The 23,321-nt window shown below is 35.6% G+C and overlaps 4 protein-coding genes, 1 non-coding gene and 1 pseudogene across 10 annotated transcripts; 4 read left to right on the plus strand and 2 right to left on the minus strand.

Moving 5' to 3' along the window:
- LOC104714417 (phosphatidylinositol 4-phosphate 5-kinase 8-like) lies at positions 448–6,002 on the minus strand. Of its 2 annotated transcripts, none has more exons than XM_010431773.2 (10): positions 5,716–6,002; positions 5,037–5,357; positions 3,851–4,909; positions 3,457–3,624; positions 2,816–2,981; positions 2,451–2,561; positions 2,175–2,362; positions 1,363–1,523; positions 1,004–1,169; positions 448–891 (listed from the first exon to the last, which is right to left on the minus strand). In XM_010431773.2, exons 2-10 carry the CDS (start codon positions 5,045–5,047, stop codon positions 612–614), a joined length of 2,310 nt encoding a protein of 769 aa, XP_010430075.1. In that variant the 5' UTR covers positions 5,048–5,357; positions 5,716–6,002; the 3' UTR covers positions 448–611. The 2 variants fall into 2 exon arrangements, with proteins under 2 accessions (XP_010430075.1, XP_010430074.1); XM_010431772.2 differs by having other exon boundaries at positions 5,037–5,364.
- LOC104714418 (splicing factor U2af large subunit B) lies at positions 12,135–16,315 on the plus strand. 5 transcript variants are annotated; one of them, XM_010431774.2, is made up of 13 exons: positions 12,135–12,356; positions 12,683–12,984; positions 13,057–13,209; positions 13,511–13,584; positions 14,196–14,281; positions 14,384–14,431; positions 14,519–14,578; positions 14,693–14,753; positions 14,837–14,949; positions 15,035–15,481; positions 15,596–15,731; positions 15,828–15,895; positions 15,982–16,296. In XM_010431774.2, exons 1-13 carry the CDS (start codon positions 12,210–12,212, stop codon positions 16,117–16,119), a joined length of 1,833 nt encoding a protein of 610 aa, XP_010430076.1. In that variant the 5' UTR covers positions 12,135–12,209; the 3' UTR covers positions 16,120–16,296. The 5 variants fall into 5 exon arrangements, with proteins under 5 accessions (XP_010430076.1, XP_010430077.1, XP_019085197.1 ...); XM_010431775.2 differs by having other exon boundaries at positions 14,199–14,281; positions 15,982–16,119; XM_019229652.1 differs by lacking the exons at positions 12,135–12,356; positions 12,683–12,984; positions 13,057–13,209; positions 13,511–13,584 and adding exons at positions 13,591–13,691; positions 13,864–13,964 and having other exon boundaries at positions 15,982–16,315.
- On the plus strand, positions 16,492–16,562 carry TRNAG-GCC. The gene has a single exon. It is a non-coding gene; the product is annotated as a tRNA-Gly (tRNA).
- LOC104716009 lies at positions 17,199–18,229 on the plus strand (annotated as a pseudogene).
- On the plus strand, positions 20,706–21,984 carry LOC104716010 (cytosolic sulfotransferase 18-like). The gene has a single exon (XM_010433365.2). It carries the CDS (start codon positions 20,756–20,758, stop codon positions 21,779–21,781), a length of 1,026 nt encoding a protein of 341 aa, XP_010431667.1. The 5' UTR covers positions 20,706–20,755; the 3' UTR covers positions 21,782–21,984.
- LOC104714419 (agamous-like MADS-box protein AGL97) lies at positions 22,161–23,278 on the minus strand. Its single transcript, XM_019229724.1, has one exon. The coding sequence runs from the start codon at positions 22,969–22,971 to the stop codon at positions 22,312–22,314; it is 660 nt and encodes a 219-aa protein (XP_019085269.1). The 5' UTR covers positions 22,972–23,278; the 3' UTR covers positions 22,161–22,311.

Genomic DNA, 23,321 nt, shown 5'->3' on the forward strand with positions numbered 1-23,321 from the left:
TGCATTATTTTTAATATATATTTTTGGTTCCTTGATTGGGGAGTCATGCTACCAAATACAATTGAAGAACGAACGATTATGCATGTTTACAATAAAATAAAATAAAAACACACAAATCGTCTTGGAAGTTTTTTTCCTGCCTTTTTAATCTATCCCTAATGGTTAGAATGTTACCGATTTGTATCTGCTCAACCAGTAAGTTAGATTAGAAACTTGTAAAGGTAACCTGAAGAAAAGAGGATCAATAAGCTTGAAATTTATCTATACTTCTTATACATTAGTCCATTAATTAGTCCATTAAACTGGCCTATTCTATATCTTTTTTTGTTTGTAAATTCAATCTTATTTCAAAAATGGTGATTAGTACATTATACATATCTATCCTCAACCCACCTTAGCAGTAGCTAAATGGTGAGGCACAGTGAGAGAGTGAACTCATGACAATAATACACGAAAACTGTTTTAAAGCATAAGATCCTAAATGTTAGTGTACATATGAATAAGAACGTTACGAGCCAGATCCCTCTGGAGTATTTTATGGCTTATGAACAGGAAAGAATATTATCAATCAACCGAGCCAGATCATGAACCATCATCATCTGTTTATCTCTCTATGCTTTTTCTGGGAATACCTTAAGGAGGAAATCGATGAATCGCTTAGAGTAAAGTGTAGGCTCGATGGCTGAAATTGTCATCGGATCATATTTCATCGATTTGCATTTATGTTCCACTTTCTTCTTCATGTTGTACTCTTGGAGGATGTCAATGATGCCCATGTATACAACCACATCGTACACTTCAAATAGCTCGACTGTTCCCGGCTCCTCCTTGTCTTGACCGAGTTTGTGGTGGGCTTGAGCCGGCATGTTCACTCCTAACTGCACCCGGAGCCTGAATTTGATTCCAAAAGGTATGGTTGAGGAAAATTTTCATAAACTGGAAATAAGGATATTGGACTGTGATCTTGTGGAGTGAAGTTAGGTTTTGGCAGGAAGTGACTAACCTTGCAGTTCCAGGTAGAATAAGATCAACTTCTTGCTCGCCAACAGAGAATGCTCGTAGTGTGCTACCTCTAATGTGAGGACCCGGGGCGGTATTAACGGAATTGGGCTCGTGAGTAACCATTAATAGTCCTTTTGGAGGATTGGAAGGTTCACGTGGAAAGCTGACTGATGAAACACAAAACAAAAAACTGTAAGAGACACAAATCCATGACATGTAGTCTAGTTTACAATGACTCCATGTGTGAGCACTAGAACTACTGTGTAGTAAGAAACTGATCACCTGATTTATCTAAGCGAGTGAATGACTATTCTCCCTAAACTAAGAAGATATATAGTCTCTTAGAGAATTGAGGCTTACCGTCAACAGAAGCATCACTATCACTTTCTTGATCTGACATTTCAATGGGAGGATCCAGGATATCAGCACGTGGATCGGGAGCTCTAAAATGTAATCCCAAGAGAAGACTGTAGTCAAGGATTTGAAGAGATTCCAAGAAGGAACAGTCTAAAATAATTTGCCTGCCATGTGGGAAACAACGAGGTTCCATAAACAATTAGACAAACACAATTGTGAAAATTACAGCAATTTAATGTCCTTACGATTGCAATCAGGATAACATAAGAATGTAAAAATAATGAAGAATCCAAGTTAAAGCTAATGAAAAACAGGAGAAGTATCATACAAAAAAATTCACTAGCAGACTAGACTTGAAACCATGAAAAGCAGAGCAACATCTCATTTATAATGGTATGCGTGGAGACAGCAGTGGCAGTAAGACATTTTGTATAACTCTCTAAATCCTAGTTGGTTCACTAGGCTATCAGTCAGGTCTTGCAGAAATGGATTTAATAAGTTTAAACACCAATGAGAACTTGCTCCCCTAAAAAATATATACACAATTTCTATAGATGAGATTTCCCAAAAAAAAAAAAAACTTGAATTTCCACATGACACATCCCTCACATATTCAACAGAATAAGTGCTGGAAAATTGCGACAGGCGAGATGTGATCATTAGATGATTTCAGAAACAGTAAGTGGTTGCAGCATGCAGACTTTGGAAAATAGATACAAATGGCACATAAAACCTAGAGGTTCCGTAGCAAATGTATAACTAAAATATCATTCAACTGACGAAAGGGTTATTAAAAAAATGAGTAGAGAACTCACTTGAAGAGAGCCTCTCGCAGCAGCTTGTCCATATGAAGTTCATAAGCCAGGTCAAGATCTTTCATGGTAGTTTTTTCTCCAATTTTATTCTTTTCTGTAAATCTCCCTTGAGTTGAGCCCTTTAGGTCATAGCGGCGATGAATCTTCAATTCTGTGCAAAACATATTCCCCATGACCACAAATCGTACCTGTCAGAGAAGCACAAAGCTCATGGTAAAGAGAAATGAAATATAATGGAATTAACTAATATATAAAAGAGATCAGACTAGTTATCACCTTTTTACCCCACTTGAGTTTTATTCTGTGAACTCCAAAAAACTTTGTTATGAGCGTATTTTCATAGTCCCCTACATGTTCATAGTACCTAGGCAACATCCTGAGTAGAACCTATTAGAAAAAGAGATGCTCTCAGTCATACATATACATAAGATTATGTGATATACTAAGAAAAATACATACAAGGAGGCTAGACTATCTATAGGTAGGTCACATGCATCCTAAAAATGCAACAAAAGAAAAAGAAAAGGAGCATGAATCAGCTAACCTAACCAAATATCAAGAAGGGTTTGTAATATACCCAAACCACTACTATGCTTACAACAAGCAAGAAAAGAAGAAAGCTTGGTTTAGTTCTATCAAACCTTTAACTCAGATCTTTTTAGTGTCTTTATCACAAATCTGTCGTCATGAGAAAGGTAGAAGATACTGCCACTTTTTCCAGCGGACGAAATTTCCCTCAAGCCATCATCGCCACAGATAGACATCATGTAGTCTGCAGCATCTAACTTGAACATTTCCCTTAAATTCCTATGCCATTGCAAACCATGCATAGTAAATAACTAGAAAGAACAAGTAATCTTGAATACACTAAGAACAGCGTTGATAATGAGTAAAAGAATCATCTTGTGTTGAAAAAAGCATCATTCCACAGACATTGTTGTTAAACCTTATCTAATTGATTTCTATTTGGCTAAGATTATTACTTTTAGACTTATTACCCACTTGTTTTGGTTAACAAATATCAAAATCCCTGACCATGATAAGATCCTTAAGCAAAAGATATTATCTAATAAAGATCAGTAGTTTGGAGACCTAGCAGACACTTCAACATTTAAATCTTTAACAAAAGTATTTCACATTGATGTTCAGTTTCCAAATTCATCGACGTATTGATACAGATCTGTTATGCTATTGATACATATGCTGAGAGAGGCCTAGTATGCTATTATATTTGCTGATTAAAAGCATTTCTGGAATAAGCGGAATAAAAAACAAGTTTTACCTGAAAACCATAGGGCAATAATCTTTCCAATCGAAATTAATGGACTTGTGCGGAGGTGTATATTGGGAACCGTTTCTAGGGAAGAACATCATGATTCTGGCTCTTTCACTAAAGTCAGAAGCACGAACTTCCCGCGGAGGCACTGGTGTAATTTTCCCAACAGTATACCTGTGAACTTGAAAAGATTTGTTGTGTAAGAGAAAAACTACTACAAGCATGGTCTGACTGTTTGTATTCTGGTCTGACTCATTAATCAAGTCACAGTGTGCAGAAATTACTGTGGTTAGGCTACTGAGAAGATCATATGAGAAAATGAAGAAAATGTTCAGAAGTGACTTCAATAAAGCTCTCTTGTCATTTTGATAACTAACATCTATTAAAATTGGTTGTTTACCTGATACCAAGTTGGAGATTAAGCATTAGATAATGGTTCCACCTTCCCCCTAGAAAGCTCACACAAGCGCTAACTGTCACTTCTTTAGTAAGATTCAAAGGCCTAGCTCTGTGTGACATGTCGATAGAACTCATAATTCTTTCTTTGATCAAAACTCCTTGCATGTATTCCCTTTCGAAAACAATAGGGTTCTTATCCCGTGCCTCACTTTGACCAGAATCAACAGACCGTGCAGACTTGGATGCGGGCCCGTGATGCATAAAGTCTCGTGGAGGATCACTGGTGCTCCAATAATCATCAGGATACCTCTCAGAAGTTCTCGCCAGTCCACTTGTTGTGGTTATCTCAGAAAGACTTCGTGACACAGCTTTCGAATTCCGTAAATCATCAATATTTACTGTTGAATTATGAGATAGGAGGAAATTACCAGTGTCATCATAACCAAAATGCCGATGCCACTTTTTCAGAGACGGGTGTTTACTTCCAGCAGGATAAAAGACTCCACTCCCATCTTTAAGACCACGTGACCAGGTTCCAAAATAAAAACCGCCATCAGCATACTTGTAAACACCAGAGCCATGTCTAAGACCATTCAACCAAAACCCATTAAAGAGATCACCATTAGCCCAGCTCATAATTCCTCTGCCAGACATTTTACCCTTTTTCCAGTTCCCAATGAACCTGTTTCCATTGTACCAAGAATAACTACCACTGCCATCTTGTAATCCTTCTCTCCATGAGCCATCATATACATCCGAGTTACAATACTCTTTCCTACCTAGACCGTGCCTTACATTCATTCTCCATGCTCCAGCATAGACAGATCCATCAGGAGAAGTCAATGTGCCAAAGCCATGAAGGTATCCCCCAGAGAAATCCCCTTCATATTTAGCTCCAGACGACCACATGAGTTTACCTCTCCCGGATATTTTCCCTTCTTCCCAATCACCCTCGTAGATGATTCCATCAGGCCACGCATACTTTCCTTTCCCATAAGGAAGTGTTCCTTTGAGTTGACCAGAATAAACATCACCATTTGAGAATTCTCTCTCTCCAGCCCTGAGGAAAGACAAAATTACACCCCCAGATCTAAGAAATTGATTTTTTTTTTTTTTTAAACAACTAGAGAAGTCACATGGTGAAATGTACTGTTGACAAAGGGAAGAATAATAACACAGACACACACCTTGTTTCCATCTTGACAAGGATCTGGTGATTTTCAGAACATAGTATCCTCCAACCTTACATGTGATGCCTTACCAGGTTCAAATCCATCAATCTCAGAGCACGTTAGTTAACAGAGTTGAGATCACTTCAGAAACTCTGAGTTTTCAAATCACAATAGAGATATAAACCAATCCAACTAGGACTTGATGGAACAACAGTCCACTTCTCTGCCACTCAGATCCCTTATTTCAGATGCTTCCACACAAAATGTGCTGAAAATGACAGATTCCTCCTGGAGCTAGCATTCACCAAAGATTCATTCCTCCTTCTCAAAGCATCCCTTTTCACTAAAAATAATTTTTTTTTAAAAAGCTCAAAATCAAGATATAACCATATAATTCCAATTTTGCCAAACATTGACCACAAAATTATGAGCACAATGCAACTCAACCCAACAAGAGCTAGTAAAATAGCTCATGTATTAGCCTTAATCCGATTAATTATACAAGTAATTAGACAAAGAGAACAAATCACTGAAGTAGAGTAAAACTCAGAAATCTCGAGTTCAATTCCCAGAAGAAGAAAAAAAAATACTAAAACGAGCTACAACAACAACAACAATACAAAAGATTTGGAGAAGAAACAGAGAACCAAATAGAAAAAAGAAATCGAAATCAGATAATCGAAGAATAACTCACCGGGATGAAGCTTTAGAATCTCTCCCTGAAAGCTGGAGAAGAAGAAGCAAAAGGAAGAAGAAGAAGAAGATGATGGAGGAAGAAACCCTAAATTGAGCTGTAAAAGGATGATTAGTCTTCGTCGTCTTGTTCCTATGTTGTTGATAGAGAGACCTCGAAGCTTCTGGTTCAATTCGGAGAATAGCTTCTTCTTCTTCGTCTTCTTCTTTGTATAATAAATGTAGTTCCCATGCACGCTAAGTCCCCCCTTCTCTCTTCAGTCTTCTTCTGAGTCTACTTTTTTTTTTTTTTTTTTTTCCGATCTGTTTTTCTAATTTTTTTCTTTTTATTTTGTAAAATTTCGAAAAAAAGTATTTTTTTCTTTTCTTTATTGCAGTTTTCATTTTCTTTTTTGGGGATTGTACGGTTCAGACTGAAAAGGCCTGATAAAGATAAAAATTCATATTTCTTCTTTTTCTTTAAACATTATAAATATCACTATTTTTTTCTCTTAAGTTAATAAATTATTATTATATATATACTGTATTACTCTTCATCAAAATTAAATATTTTTTAGTATTATTTGCGAACAATCTCTTGTCTTTTCAATAATTTAACACCATAGAATTTATTTTTTTAAGCAGTCTATAGCTGGTACAATGTTTATGCTATTTAATTTAAAGAAAATGTATCTTCATATTCTAATTTATGATAGTTTCTTGGTCAATCATTAGTTTTTTGTCAGTGATAATTTGTATGTTTAAAACCACATTTACGTTTGTATTGCTCTCTGTTTCTATTTTTGTTTTACTCAATAACATGTGCAATATAAGACGGTGACACATATCAATGACATTAACACAAACCACTATATTTCAAATTATGAAATTATATTTAAAATATGTACTTGATGGTTTGAATTTGATTTCTATTTTTCTATGAGTTTGTTTTATCTTACATATTGGTATATAGTTTTGAAAAAAAAAAAAAAAAACATATTCCCCTTAGCTTGATTCAGCAGTTAAGTAGTTCATACTAAGTTTGGGAAAATATAGATAGAGTCCACACATTTTTATTTTGACTAGTAATTGCATGTTTACGTTTTGAATAGCAAAAGAAAATATAACCTCTACAAATGTATACATTCATGCTAAATTTGGGAAACTAGGATTAGAGTCCTCTCATTTTTTTTTTTTTTTTTGATTGTGAAGAATTAAGAAAAAATGTATACATTCATACAAATTGGAAAACTAGGATTATAAGAAACGAATTGTAAAACAATTTAGAAAAAAAAATTTATAAGTGTATCAAAAAATAAGTGTGAAACAATAAACAAACAAGGTGGTAAGCTATATCATTATGGTCGGCTTTATTATAGAATTTATAGCCAATTTTGAGATTAGTTTTGGACTTCTGGCATCTTCCTGTAGTTTCTCCATTAATAAAAAGATATATACGTACTACAGTCAAATTAGATGGTTTTAATTAACTCACATAAATCAATAAATTCTTTTTTTCCCTTTGATCAAAACAGACGCTATCAATTCTAAGACTTTAGGGTAAGCATATCTATTTGTATTTTTGTATTTTAATTCATTACGACCTTGTTCCACAATCCACAGTTCCACACACCCAGGGGAGTCACATCTATGATCTATATGCAGAATACAATTCCAATCAGTATCGTAATGACGTATCTATATACATATATATATATATATATATGTATTTTCCTTTGACTTTATATATAAGAGTCGGCCTATTATTACGAAATAATAATTATAATACGATTTTCACGATTTGAATATGATCATAGGAGTATATGATATTGTGGACTATATACATATAGCATGGTGCATGCATATGTCAGATGTTAGGTACTTATCAGGTCATTTTAGGTAATAAGTATTCTTTCTTTCTTTTTGTTGCAATTATTAGATAAAGCTATATATATATATATATATTATTTGCATTTGGTTAAATGTGGTAGAGAACAAATGAATAATCTAGATCGACATAGCAAGTTGAAAACATAAAAAGCAATTTTTTATACAATCAACAAATATGTTATAAATGTCAATATATATTTATTTTTAATGATTTTCTGACTTTCAAATTAAATCAGTATTTTGATTATGAGATTTAGTGGGAGAAAAATGAGTTAAAAGACAAAGAAGAAAATAATATAAAAGAAATAAGATATCATTCATCGTCATATAATTTCTTAAAATATGATCAATGCGATTTTTTGCCCTGATGAAAAATATGTTGTATATATATAAATGCTATATATGGAAATCAGATTAAAATGATATAAGGATTTATTATTTTTAATTTACCATGAAAGATAAATTATAAAAAATTTATGACGTAAAGTCGGATATGAGATTTAGATCACGAATCGCATTACGGGGACTTGCACAAAGACATGTTTATCCAACAGTGGATCAGTGGATGGTTGTCATATATATTAGCCAAATTTATGAACATGTCATGCTTATCCTAAACCTAAAACAAATGACGTATATATATTTTTAATGATACATGTTGCATATGATGTACGTTTTTTTTTTTTTTTTAGAATCTCTTAGAAGTTGAATGTGCTATATATATGAGTTGAACTTATTCATGTTGCTTCTTGCACAATAATGTAATCCAGATCTAGGTTAACAAAAATTAATGCTTATATCATAAAATATTTTAGCAACGTTTTACTATAGGTTTTTGGATTAGCATACGTACATATTTGTTTGTCATTCGATGATATCGTGGCGAGGTTGATTACTAGAGTAGGTCCAAAAATATTTTTTGGCAATTAGTTGACTAAAAAAATGTAATAATTAACCGTAAGTATACGTGTTAAGACAAAACTCGTTTGAAATTAATGCGATTGACCCGAAACATGAACCTGAATTTTAAATCTGTCGCCGCGAGATATTTTGATAGGAACATATAATCTAAAATATAGAGGTGGATGGTGTAATTGGTATGAATACAGATATGAAAAATCTGGACTCAACCTAACATGGCCAAACACAAGAAGACAAGCATCGACGCTTACGAATATTTTAGTTTCTTTATCACGATTTGTTTTGTTCAACGTTCGAAGCATCCAATGAACTTTCTAAAAAAGCTATAATTATAAAATTTGTAAACTCATGAGAGTCGCTCATCATCGCATGCGAGAAAACTATACGTAACTACAGTACAAAAGAAAACGAAATCCAGCGTTGTGGTTGCTCATCATCGTCTATGAGAAATAGCTAGAAACCAAACAAGAATTGATCATTATAAAAAACTTTGAAATGTCTAAAATTATATGAGGCAGTAGCTGTCTTCAGAAATATACATGAAATGCCACAGCGAAATAAAATTACACTTTCTCTTATATCAAATCGTCTTATAATTTTCTTCTATCAAAAAATATTGTACTGAAAATATCGCAAAACAAAGACCAATTTTTGTTGGTTTTGAGGTCATTCTATGGCAAAAATGTAAAAGATTTGTGGAGAAGATTTTGACTTTGTAGAAATATAAACTTTTAAATATTTTAGAATGGATCCTAATTCATTTGTAGAAGAATTTTCAAATCAAAAGTTAGAAACCTTTCTAAAATATTTTTATGATTTTTCAAATATATTTTTAAAATTTGGTATATCACAAAAATAACCAAACCATAAAATTGATGTTTTACGGAAATTTCTCTAAAAAAACACTTCTCTTTTGGATATCATCGAAGAGACATACAAAATAATATCACGATCATCATAAATAATGTATTACTTCCTTTATGTCAACTCGTCCATAAAATCTCTATGTGCTTTTTTTTCTTTCAAAATTTGCAGTTTGTACAAAATGAAATTCTTTACATTGTGTTTTATTAGTAGACATTAATTATATATCTACGAACAAGACGAAACTCTAAAAAGTAAACGGTATGTACAGTAAACAAATATCAATATTCCTTTTGTGAAAACAATTATCGTAACAACTTGAGAGAATTTTGCTTTAAAAGTCTAAACAGGTTAAATCAGAACAGTAATACTAATAGTTGTTGAAACAAAAAGGACGAAATAATGAATTGAAAACAGAAGAATTGCATGTGATTTTTTAAAGAGGAAAGTAATAAAAATAGGGGATGATGTGGTTGTCACGTAACGCACATCGAGACAAGCCAAAAAAAAAAGTGGTGTGTGGCCCTTCTTTTGTTCTGTTCTACCTTTTTTATTTGTCCCTCTCCTTGCCGTACTCCTCATTGCTAAGTATCAAAGATCTAATTACCTTCTTTAATTATCTTTTTAAGCTATCATTAACCTAGTTTTCCTTTTATTAGTTAACTCTCTGCATGGGATCTGATTCGTTCCCCATACACCACACGAAGAATCGATCCTATCCACGATGACCCATCTCTAAAAAATCAACACATGTATTTTTCCTTTTTATCATAGTGGTTTTCAATCTTTGAGCTTATGGATTCGCAATTCAAGACTGCATAGTGGATCTTTGTCAGCACAAAAGTTGAGCTTATGATTAGACGCGAATCTACAAAGCTGTCGACATTTATTAAGCTTTTAATGCTAGTTATGCTATGAGGGTTTCAATTTCTCGAGTTAATGATAGTACAATATTTCTAAAATTGAGTTATATAACAAGCACTTTGTATAATTAAATGCAGAAAGTAGATATTTAAATAACAGGGAGGTTGCACTTAGAATAAATTTAAAAAATAATAACAGGAAACATAGAACTGTTTAAGAGAATAATACTTTTAAGTTTGCCTTTACTAGGGCCCTAGCCATTATTACCTCTTCAAATTCACCAAAAAGAAACTTATTAGATTTTTTTTTCTCCTTTTTAAAATATTTTCTATCATTTGTCAATGTCACATCACCTATCATCCATCAAACTATCTCTCTTTTTCTACCTCTCGTCCTTTTTTTTTAATTCATCACTTTCATCATTTATTCATGCATCTCTGCCCTCATTCTCTATTTTCTTCTATATATCTCTCTCTCTAGTCAACCAAAAATTGCCTTAAGGAAACCAAAAGAGAAATCAAATTGAAAACGATGTAAAATTTTGTTTTTTTAATCGGGGCCAAAACCAGCACGACGGGCTTCTTATGTTTTTTTTTTTCTAAAGAATATATAATAGATCCCTATATAAAATCATATTTTGCAAAATAAAAAGTAAAATAATCATTGTCGATTGTTTGACAAAAAAATTAATTGAACTAAAACAGTAGGTCAATATGGTCATAGCCTCCCATTTTTGAATATATGCTTATAGATTTCAATATTTCAATACACCGAAAATAATGTTTAAATCAATTCATAATTTTTACATATATATAATTCAAAACACCTGGTTTTGTAAACTAATTTGGTATTAAGACTAATAAAGTTTTAGAAGATAGACTAACCCAAACCAAAAAAAAAAAACTGGCAAGACAGATAAAACTATGTCAGTTATAGTAGAAAGTTTAATTGGTTTGATGATTCATGCATTTGATTTATAGTTTCGAGTATTTGCATAAATAATCTTTATAGCTATGAGTTATTCTACAATATCATGTGGCAAAAGATTAGAATTGGGGTTAGACTAGTAATATTTGGGATGCTTCTTCTAATCTTCTACCGGTAAAGCTTGGTTGTGTCAAAATGTATAGTTTCGGACACAAGAAAATAAAAACTAAACTATTAAACCCATTAATCATAATGACGCTATGGTTTCTAAAGATTAATGGGCTTCGAATATCTTCATAAATAAATCATTCTGTATTACCTACTACTCCACTAATCATATGCTCTCGACGAAGATATTATTTGCATTTTACGTTTTTGTTTGGTGTACTTATGAAGAAAGCCTTGGACATCTCTGTTTCAGAGCAGTAAGTCTCATGATCTTGAAAAGGATTCTTCAAGAAGCACCGAGTAAGACAAGTGTCCTATGAAATGGCCCAACAGAATCTTGAGCTCTTTATTTGTTTTTGTTTTTTTTTTTTAGAATTGTATGTGTCAAGGACAATGAACACATGTTGTGGACTCATATTGAGTGGCCATGAATGATATGGTCAAGTAAGATAGGGATAGTGTATGGACCGGCAAGTACTGTTAGGTTGACTTGTTTTCACTAGAAAACGGAATATCTTCCACTCCGTCGGTCCCTTAATTTAACTTCAAATCAACATATGAAAACTAACTCAGTCTTTAACCTTTTGAAATTTGAAAACAATATAAAACATCTTGCAAAAGATTATTTTTGCGTCATTATTCGCTTTTGTATTTGGAGTAGCGAACAACAATATCAAATGGCCCAACTACATCTGATAAGCCCATTAAGTATTATAAGCCCGTTTACGATAAATACTATGTTCAATTTACAGTAATACCCTTAATTTCTTCCTCGTGCTAGAATCTTCTTCATAATTTAATTCATCCTCCATTAGAATCCCTTAGGGTTTTCTTCATACAATCAGACTCAGCGAATCGACGAAGAGACTTCTACGAGAGTGGATGATGAGTTACGAAGGTAACGGAGATGGCGTCGCTGTCTCCACCGCAATCAATAACAGCAACAACAACGAGGACTACATAGCTCTGAAGAGTTCGCCTTTTCAGTCCCTTGGTGGCGAGGATGGTCACGAGGACTCCAAGTCTCGAGTATGTACACTTGATCCTTTACATATCCTTCTCTTCGATTCTGTAGCTTCCAGGCTTCTTGTTATGTTTGGACGGGTAGTCATAATAGTTGTAATTTGGTACAAATTTCATGTTCTGCCTCTTTTGTTTTGTTGAAATCTGGATTTGATACTGTGATTTAAGTTATTTTTCTGAATTTAGGAGATGATTTAGCTTTGTAAAGAGTTGAATTTGAGTATATATGCATTGGTTTGAGCCTCTTGCTTTATAGATACCATAGTATCATGTCAAGTGATCATATATGCTCTTTAGAGTGATATTATATACAATTTGAAATTTGTTTCCAGGAGGAATCTGATGATCTTGAAAAGGATTCTTCAAGAAGCAAGGAGAAAGACAAGGAAAATGGACGTGACAAAGACAGAGACAAAGATAAGGATCGTGAAAGGGAGAAGAGCAGAGACAGAGGTAGGGAGAAGAGCAGAGATAGAGACAGAGATAGGGAGAAGAGTAAGGATAGGGAACGAGACCGCCATCATAGAGATCGTCATAGGGACCGTAGCAGAGAACGTAGTGAGAAAAGGGAACGTGAGAGAGATGATTTGGATGATGATCATCATCTTCATCGCAGAAGTCGAGACCGTGACAGGTACTGACTGTGTGTTGCAATGTCTTTAGATTGTTTTAAATTTAAGTTGAAGATGTCACCATTTATTTATAGGAGGTCTCGCGATCGAGACAGAGAGGAGAGGCACAGGCGACGGTCACGCTCTCGGTCAAGGAGCCGCTCTGAACGTAGGTCAAGGTCAGAACATAGGCATAGGTCTGAACATAGATCACGTTCTCGCTCACGATCACGGTCAAGATCAAAGAGGTACCTGTGTTCTCTGTTATTTTTATTTGTTATAACAAATTTATTTTTGTGGCGACATTGCAATGTCATAGATATCATATCAAATAAACTGTATAAGCTGTATTGGTATGTAGAAAATCTTTGTTCTTGAGGTTTATTTGCAGTTGTATTATCATATTTGGGAATGCACTTATGTACGAAGGGAAAACTTAGTGTGATCTGGGTTGTTGATGTTTATGTGTGTTTCTTAGGTTTAGTTGAGGCATTATTTTTTCGTAGTTGCTTCGACTGATATCTGACCGCTTATTTTTTGCTCTTTCAGCAAGAGGGTTAGTGGATTTGATATGGCGCCCCCTGCTTCTGCAATGTTAGCTGCTACTGCTGTTGCTGCTGCAGGTATATGCTTCATCATCTACTCAACATTATTATATTTCTTAACTGCTTGTTGTTTTTGGTTTTACGTAGTTTGGAAAGATCATAATCAATTACACGCTGTGATTTTGGTAAGCTGCGTTTATTGTTTTACTCGTGAACAGAGGACTTTAAAGTCTTACTTTCTTTGTAGGATGTCGTGTTATTTTTGTTGCCTGGTGAAGTGGTTTTGGAACTGAGAAGTTTTTTGTTTTGTCTTTTTTTGGTGGTGTTTGTTTGTTTCTGTGTCTTGTCTTTTTGTAGTAAGAAGGCTGTGTTGGGTTAGTTGCCCCATTATGCTGACAATGAGCCGGCCTCTCTAGCTTTAATTGTACAAGGAGGAATCAGTGCAACGGTTGTCATGGGTATTTTTCATCTTCAACTGGCAACTATATGCCTGTTTTCTAGCCTTACAAATTTTGACAACGCAAAACGAATAATCCTTAATATTCATAAGTTGTTGGGATATATTTACGGTTCGGTTTTGCTGGTAGGAAGTTGTTATTTGTAGCTTTGTACTTATTGGTAGGTCTACTCCTCTGGGAAACATAATAATGGTCTAAAGAACATTAAATGACACTTACCATATTACCTAGCAGGCCAGGTTCCTAGTGTCCCACTCCCAACTGCTGCTACTATTTCAGGGATGTTCTCCAACATGTTCCCCATGGTCCCTGGTCAGGTATAAATCCGTACTCTTTGCTTCTTTGTTATCTAGATGTTCCTCTATTCTTCTGTTTGATGCGAACATGCTCATAACTTCTCATATTTTCATTTCATCTAGCAACTTGGCGCTCTTCCTGTGATGCCGGTTCAGGCAATGACTCAGCAGGTAAAATCTATCACTATCAGTCTATCTTATTCTTAGGTTCGTCACCATTTGTCATAATATTCCTCCTAAAATGTATTATGATCGTAGGCAACTAGGCATGCTCGGCGAGTCTATGTTGGTGGCCTTCCACCAACTGCAAATGAACAGGTTTGTTATTATGTCTTGTTTTAAGGCTTTGTGACTTTTTGTTTATTATGGTCTAGCTAAGCCATTGGCAATGTCCATTATATGAATTACTAAGAATGGGTTTCCATGTTCTAGTCGGTGGCAACGTTCTTTAGCCAAGTGATGTCGGCCATTGGGGGAAATACCGCTGGGCCAGGTACTGAAAAGTTCATTATTTTTTTTGTTCAAGGTTACTGCCATGTCTAGAGTGCTCATCCTTTTGGGATTTCTTATACATAGGTGATGCGGTGGTCAATGTTTATATAAACCATGAAAAGAAATTCGCTTTTGTGGAGATGAGATCTGTTGAGGAGGCTAGTAACGCAATGGCATTAGATGGCATTATATTAGAGGTGATTCATTATCTCTTGTACAATTTGGCTTTTATTAGTTACAGTCTGTATTGTGTACTGAAATCATAGCTTTGAGCATCTCCAGGGAGTTCCTGTAAAGGTGAGGAGGCCAACTGACTATAACCCGTCCCTTGCTGCATCTCTTGGTCCGAGCCAGCCTAATCCCAGCCTCAACTTGGCGGCTGTTGGATTGTCTTCGGGGTCTACTGGTGGGCTTGAGGGTCCTGACCGCATTTTCGTGGGCGGGCTTCCTTATTACTTCACAGAGACACAGATCAGGGAGCTTTTAGAGTCTTTTGGGCCCCTAAGAGGTTTCAACTTGGTCAAAGACAGGGAAACTGGAAATTCGAAGGGATATGCGTTCTGTGTTTACCAAGATCCTTCAGTAACAGATATTGCATGTGCTGCTCTAAACGGAATTAAGATGGGCGATAAGACACTTACAGTTAGGCGTGCAATCCAGGGAGCAGTTCAACCTAAACCCGAGCAAGAAGAAATCTTACTACATGCCCAACAACAGATTGCTTTTCAGGTGAAGGATTCAAATTCATTTGCTTGATTGTCTGTTTTCGTTATAGATCGTTTCTGTAAATCGTTTTGCATTCATTCTATCTAGAAGATGACTAATTAAATCTTATTGTAGCAGAGGCTTATGTTACAACCTGGAGGTACTCCCACCAAGATTGTCTGTTTGACTCAAGTGGTTACAGCTGATGATCTTAGAGACGATGAAGAATATGCAGACATAATGGAGGACATGAGAACAGAAGGTGGAAAATTCGGTAAGCAATTCGACGACATTTTACCATAGCACATACTCAGGCTTTTTTTTACATGGTCCAAATCAACTTTGATAATTTTTTGTTGTGTGTGTGCAGGTAACTTGGTGAACGTTGTGATTCCAAGGCCTAATCCAGATCATGATCCAACACCAGGAGTTGGAAAGGTTAGGTTTCAATTCCCAGAGACAAGGCAACGTCTAGTAAATTCATATATAAATGCATACTCTAATGATAATATATATTAATGCAGGTATTCTTGGAGTATGCGGATGTGGATGGCTCATCAAAGGCCAGATTGGGGATGAACGGAAGAAAATTTGGAGGAAACCAAGTGGTGGCTGTGTATTACCCTGAAAACAAGTATGCGCAAGGCGACTACGAAGATTGAGCTATCTAATTAACGTCTTCTTCTTAAGCTTTAGTTTGGATCTCTTAGCAACAAACAAGTTTGAATGTTTTTTTTTTTTACATGTTAAGGTCTCTCTACTAAAGAGAGATATTTTGTTTGTCTAGAAAATGACTGCAAGAGTATGAATGAATGTGTACTTATCCAGGCACCAATCAATCGTGTGTTTTTGGTTTCATTACTAAAGTTTATTGTTTTTGTCTAACAAGTTAAAAGATCTAACAACAACAATTTACATACAAAATGCATAGCAGAGACCATCAAAAAAGGTTAATAAGTTTACTTACTCCTTTTGTTCAACTTGTACTTTGAAATATGTAATAAATAAATAAAGAAGGATCAGTTAAGCAAGTAGCACCAGTGGTCTAGTGGTAGAATAGTACCCTGCCACGGTACAGACCCGGGTTCGATTCCCGGCTGGTGCATTGAGCTGTGAAGAAATTGGCAAGCGTAGGTTGGGTCCTTCGCATTCTTCTGACTTTTCAGATTGATAGCCTCGACTCTGAGCTCTCTTTTTTTCTTTTCTAATGCATGAGTTTTATAGTTGCAGACCTAGTAATTCAATATCCGATTCTTGCTATGCAAGACATCAGTAGTATATATTGAGTTGTTTATGCTAATAGTAACAGCTTGTGAGACGTGGTGGCTTTTGGGAAGTTTACTTAACTGTTACTATCCTGGTAATCCTAGCAAAGGGTCTTAGGGCCAACTCTATCTATCTTGACACATATGGTCTCCTTTGGTCCCAAATATAGAACGTTTTTAGGTTTCTTTGTTTGTTTTAATTTATTAGATTTTCTACTCATAGTTTATAGAGTTTCTATTAATTTAATAGTTTATAACTATTTGAATAAGTGAGTATTTTTTCTATTGGTTGAATTTTATAAATGATAGAGGATTTAACTGAAGATTCCCTGAGACTTATGGCTGAGATTAAGGATAGGTGACACTTTGGATGTTATAGTTACATATATATATATATGTATTATCAGGACACAAACCAAAATTCATATCCAAGAGAAGACAACATGAGTTCCTCAAATCATCTTTCGCTCTCTCCAATGGAATCACACAAAACAGTACCTAGCCACCACGACGAGGCTGAGACAGAGCCAACAAAGTTCAAGAAGAATCAGAAACGGTACCAAGACCTAATTGCCACCTTTCCTCACATGAAAGGCTGGAGACCTAAAGCTCCGTTGATTGAGTACCGTGGCTGCTGGTTCGTACAACCTCTTCTGGAAGGTTGCCTTTACGCGCAAGAGTTCTTCCAAGCGCGGTCCATTGACTTCCTCATTTGTAGCTCCGCAAAGACAGGTACCACTTGGCACAAGGCTCTAACTTTCGCCATCATCAATCGATCTCGCTTGGACGATCCCTTCAACCCTCTCCTAAAATGTAACCCTCATGAGCTTGTTCCTTTCATTGAGAACGAATTTGCTTTCTTCCCTCAAGTTGATGTTATCAAAGACAAAGGAAACACTCTGTTTTCCACTCATGTACAACACGGGTTATTACCGGACTCTGTTGCGAAATCTGGTTGTAAGATGGTTTACATCTGGAGGGACCCGAAGGACACTTTCATATCCATGTGGACTTTCTTCCAAAAGCAAAGGTCACACTTAGGCCCTCTCATTACTCTTGAGGAGTCTTTTGATATGTTATTTGTCGTGGTGTTTCTGTGTTCGGTCCTTATCTAGATCATGTCATGGGGTATTGGAAAACTTACCAAGAGAATCCAGATCAGATTCTGTTCCTCAAGTACGAGACAATGAGAGCTGATCCATTGCCGTATGTGAAGAGATTGGCTCAGTTTATGGGATATGGATTCACAGCTGAGGAAGAGAAGAAAGGAGTTGTTGAAAAAGTTGTGAATCTTTGCAGTTTTGAAACGTTAAAGAGTCTTGAAGTTAATGAAGGGGAGAAAATCAGAGAAGACATTCCTTAGGTTCATTTCTCGAACAGTGCTTATTTCAGGAAGGAGAAGGTCGGAGATTGGCACAACTACCTGACTCCGGAGATGGCAGCTCGAATCGATGGACTGATGTATGAGAAATTTATGGGCTCTGGTTTGCTTGAACATGATAAATGACCGGGTCGTGTTCTCGGCGATGACTAATAATCATTATATGTTTTTGTTTCTTTCTTTGTGAGGTTGATTCTACATGCGTGTTAAGTTATTTATCGTCATGAATATATGTTGTTTCTGTTTTCACCAAATGTACTGTTTCTATAAACAAAGGACTTTGGTTATCTTTGAATGCGTGTGCAACGTCTTGATTCTATTCTATACAAAATGTATATACACTAGTATCTAAAAGCTTATTATATTTGGTTTCCTTTACTTCCACTGTGAGTAGGCCTGGGCACTAATACCCGTTACCCGTACTCGACCCGTTACTCGGCTCATACCCGTCCCAAAAGAAAGGGTACCCGCAGCTTTAGGGTCAAGTAAAGGGTATTATATTTATATTACCCGTGAGTAAGGGACGAGTATAGGGTATTAGTTTAGTTTTCAATACCCGTCCCGTTACTCGGCCCTTTACCCGTTTTGCTACCCGACCCGTAAATACCCGTTAATATTTTGTATTATTATTATTATTATTTATTATTAATTTATAGAGTTAGAGTTAAAACCTAAGTTCAACTTAGCCTAACTGAATTAATATATTATTTTTATTTTCAAAATTCGTAATTTTATAATTTTGGAACTATATATTGCATAAATTTATGAATTTTTCATTTTTTGGATTTCAAAAGATAAAATTGTTATTGCGATTATTAACATTTTTTTATCGGGTACTCGTTTTCCGGGTAATAATAAAGGGTCGGGACGAGTAAAGGGTCAACTATTTTTTACCGGGTACCCGTTTCTCCGAGTACCCATTATTTAAGGGTCGAGTATGAGTAAATTTTTTCTGTTACCCGTTAGAGTCGGGACGAGTAAAGGGTCGAAGAAAATTCAAGGGTACCCGTTCCGTGCCCGGCACTAACTTAATTTGGAATATTGTAGTCTTATAATAAATAAACAGAAAAGAAAGATAGACAAGTAGCACTAGTGGTCTAGTGGTAGGTTAGTAATCTGCCACAGTTAAAGGCCAGGGTTCGAATCGTGGCTGGTGCAGAGCTGTGAAGAAAATGGCTTCAGCGTTGGTTGGGTCCTTCGCATTCTTCTGATTTATCAGATGAGATATGGCCTTGTCTGAGCTGTTCTTTTTTTCTTTTCTTTTTTTTTCTTTTACGTGGCTTGGATGGATGCGTTTACTTAACTAGAAACTTGCTTCTCAAGACATCAGTATATAATTAAACAGCTTGTTGGACTTGTGGCATGGGGCAAGTCTATCTCTCTCGATAGATGGTCCAGGGGTGTTCCGGTGGTTTTTATGAGCAAGCCCCTGCTTTATAACGTTGGTTAGCTTAGTAATCTGATTCTTTATAATATATGTACTATCTCAATAGAGTGTTAACACATGTTACATGTATGAAGATACGTTACCCTATCTCTTAGAGAAAAGTTTTACCCAATAAATGTCCTGAATTCAAGATTTCCTGATATCTAATTGCTGAGATTAAAGGATAGGCGGCATTTTCGATGGCTTACTTACGTTACAATATTTATTCATTAATATAACGGATTTAATTCTCTGGTGCCCTTATACCAGAAATTCTTTTCTGCATCACCTCCACTTATTCTCACTACCCCCTTCTTTAATGAAATGACGAAACTACCCTCTAACAATTTTGAAAAGAAAACTGAACGTACAACTACAACTGGATATCCCTTAGTTGTACCTCCAGTTGTACCCATCACACCCTAGTTGTACCCGTCGCACCCTAGTTGTACCAGTTGCACCCTAGTTGTACCTCGCATAGTGGGATTCGAACTCTGGGCGCGCGGGTGCGCATGGAACTCGCAACCACTGAGCTATTGTGTTTTTCGTTGAACATTTACCGATTTAGTTATATTTAATCTTTAACAATCTTCATTAAGGGTAATATTGTCTTTTTACCATTGAGGGGTTTTTGAGAAATTGTTTTGATGAATAGGGGTATTAGAGATTACTGTCCTTAATATAACTGGTAAAGCAGTTTCAAGACTAAACCCAAACCAAATCTTTTGTAGCATTCATCTTCAACATATAACACAACATTATTAGTTTAAGATTTGAATAGAGTTTCAAAAATTTTAAATGTTATGTAGAATTTGTTGTTATTAGATCAAGATTTTATTAAACTCTGTTAAAGTTTAGTGTTATTAGTTTGTGATTTGTAAAAAATTATTTAAATTCTTAACAAATCTGGATTATTGGATTCAGACTTTTATAAAATCATTAAAAGTTTTGTGTTATTCAATTAAAACAAAAGAATCTAGGATTTGTTAATGAATTAAATTATTATGTTATTGGTTCATGATTTTAGATATTTTCTTTACAAAATAAAGTCATGGAAAATATCATAAAAATACAAGAATATTTTAGAAAACTAATTAACAAAACTCTCTAGCAACCTTTAACAATTTTTTCACTTATTCAATTTTAATGATTTTGTTGAACTCTTCAAAAATCTATATAAATCTCAAATCAATACCACCCCTTCATATCCTCTTTCTCTATCTCCAATGGAATCATACACTACCGTACCGAGCCACCACGAGGTCGAGAGAGAGCCAACAGAGTTCGAGAAGAATCAGAAACGGTACCAAGACCTAATTGCCACCTTTCCTCACACGAAAGGTTGGAAAGCAAATGCTCCGATGATCGAGTATGGTGGTTACTGGTTCGCACAGCCTCATCTAGAAGGTTGCCTTTACGGGCAAGAGTTCTTCCAAGCGCGATCCATTGACTTCCTCATTTGTAGCTCCATCAAGACAGGTACCACTTGGCTCAAGGCTCTAACTTTCGCCATCGTCACTCGATCTCGCTTCGAGGATTCTTCTAACCCTCTCCTAAAACGTAACCCTCATGAGCTTGTTCCTTACATTGAGAGCGAATTTGCTTTCTTCCCTCAAGTTGATGTTATCAAAGACAAAGGAAACACTCTGTTTTCGACTCATATCCCGCACGGGTTACTACCAAAATCTGTAGCCAAATCGGGTTGTAAGATGGTTTACATATGGAGAGACCCAAAGGACACTTTCATCTCCATGTGGACTTTCTTCCAAAAGCAGAGGTTAGACTTTGGCCCTCTCACTACTCTTGAGGAGTCTTTTGATATGTTCTGTCAAGGTGTTTCTATGTATGGTCCTTATCTAGACCATGTTTTGGGGTATTGGAAAGCTTACCAAGAGAATCCAGACCATGTTTTGTTCCTCAAGTACGAGACAATGAGAGCTGATCCATTGCCGTATGTAAAGAGATTGGCTCAGTTTATGGGGTATGAATTCACAGAAGAGGAAGAGAAGAAGGGTGTTGTTGAGAAAGTTGTGAATATGTCCAGTTTCGAGACGTTGAAGAATCTTCAAGTGAACGAAGGGGAGAAAATCAGAGAGGACATTCCTCGTGTTCATTTCCCGAACAGCGCGTTTTTCAGGAAGGGGAAGGTCGGAGATTGGCAGAACTACCTGACTCAGGATATGGCAGCAAGAATCGATGCACTGATGCATGAGAAATTTAAGGGCTCTGGTTTGCTTGAACATGATAAATGATCGGGTCTGTGTTCAGGGCAATGACTCATCATCCTTCTGTGCCTTCGTTTTCTCAGTTTTAATTATATATGGGTTAAGTTATAAATTGGCAAGAATAAGAAATCTCGTTTCTGCTTTGTCCAAAATGTACTGCTTTTATAAACAAACTATGTTGGTTTTGTATCCATTATTCATCTTTGATAAATTGATGTGTTTGCAAAGTCTTGATTCTTTGCAAAATACTAGTATCTTTCTCTTGTTATAAATAAATAATATTAAATATTTTACATGTTTTTAAATTTTAATTATAGATGGTCCTTTATACAGTTCCTTAAATTATTACTGACAACACCTCAAGAAATAACTGATAACTAAAGTTGTTCGACAAAGAAACCGTAATTTTTTTTTTCTTTTTGTTATTTTATGTATATCAGTTTCAATCAAACTGAACAAGATTCTTGTTTTAGTTTAGTACGTAGCTTCATTCCGAACCAACAAAATTATATAAAAAAGAAATCCTAAAACAAAATGATTTGTGTAGATTGATCGAATCAGAATGGATCAATGTGGAAATCAGTAAAATAATCATCGATGTGTAGAGTATCCTCCTCGTTCTTTAACAAACTCGCAGAAGCAGAAGTTTCACCTTGTTCGAATTTGTGAATCTGATTTGTGTCTTCGTTGCCAAGCCGAAGAATCTCCTTCCCCTTCTCTTGATGAATCACTAAATTCATACCTCTTTGATTGCTCTTCACGGCATCATCTAACCGGAGCCTCGCATAATTCAACATACTAGAAACAGCATCGACCGCCTCTTTCAACTCGTCCACGTTCTCTGATACGTCAAAACCTCTGTCTTCCCACCAAAACCCTAACCCTGATGAACTGTTGTTCTCTAATTGGTTTGCCGGAGGCTGGCCGTTGAGCAGCGTAGAGACAACGTGATCAACAGAGGGATGGCCTAACGAGTAGAATGAAGCGTGAGAGTTGGCAGTAAGAGGAGTCGCTAAGATTGCGATTCGAGTGGCTGGAGAGAGAAGACAGAGCTTTGAAGCTTTACGGAAGAGACCTTCTTTGCGTTTTGTGAAAGCAACCGTTTTCCTATCTTTCCTTTCGATGTTCTCAATATCGATCTTACGTTTTGTGCCTCCCATATTTGCTATTCTAAGAAAAGAAACACAATTACACACACAGACAGAGATTGTTTGCATCGTCCTCTTTATACGAGTGCACTCTTTTCATCTCCCATATTTACTGATTTGATTCTCTATTCGGAAAATTTCCATAATCGACTGTTTCCTAATTTAATACCTTTTTTACTAATTTCGTAAATACACAAGAGTACTATTTTCTATTTATTTTTTTCCTTTCTTACTTTACCTCGGAAAAAAAGAGTAAAAAACAAAACCAACTCTTACCTTAGAGACGGATTCTTGCAAGCCAAGAAATACTCTAATTTGTTTGGAAGAACCTTATATGTTAACGCAGCTCATGGGACATGGTGGCTTAAGTATAAAGATTTGCTTAACCTAACCCTGGATCACAACCCGGTCCATAATCT

Source organism: Camelina sativa, chromosome 9 (genome assembly GCF_000633955.1).
Source record: "Camelina sativa cultivar DH55 chromosome 9, Cs, whole genome shotgun sequence".
Lineage (NCBI taxonomy): Eukaryota > Viridiplantae > Streptophyta > Magnoliopsida > Brassicales > Brassicaceae > Camelina > Camelina sativa.

Excerpts from the sequence above, each read along its gene's own strand:
- LOC104714417 (XM_010431773.2), bottom strand. Across the intron at positions 2,562-2,815 it reads TAAAAAGATCTGAGTTAAAG|GTTCTACTCAGGATGTTGCC; the intron begins GTTTGATAGAAC and ends TTTTTCTAATAG. Across the intron at positions 1,170-1,362 it reads TAGTGATGCTTCTGTTGACG|TCAGCTTTCCACGTGAACCT; the intron begins GTAAGCCTCAAT and ends GTGTTTCATCAG.
- LOC104716010 (XM_010433365.2), top strand. The coding sequence starts at position 20,756 with ATGGAATCATACACTACCGTACCGAGCCACCACGAGGTCGAGAGAGAG.
- LOC104714418 (XM_010431774.2), top strand. The coding sequence starts at position 12,210 with ATGATGAGTTACGAAGGTAACGGAGATGGCGTCGCTGTCTCCACCGCA. Across the intron at positions 14,282-14,383 it reads TCCCCATGGTCCCTGGTCAG|CAACTTGGCGCTCTTCCTGT; the intron begins GTATAAATCCGT and ends CATTTCATCTAG. Across the intron at positions 14,754-14,836 it reads GGGAAATACCGCTGGGCCAG|GTGATGCGGTGGTCAATGTT; the intron begins GTACTGAAAAGT and ends TCTTATACATAG.
- LOC104714419 (XM_019229724.1), bottom strand. The coding sequence starts at position 22,971 with ATGCAAACAATCTCTGTCTGTGTGTGTAATTGTGTTTCTTTTCTTAGA.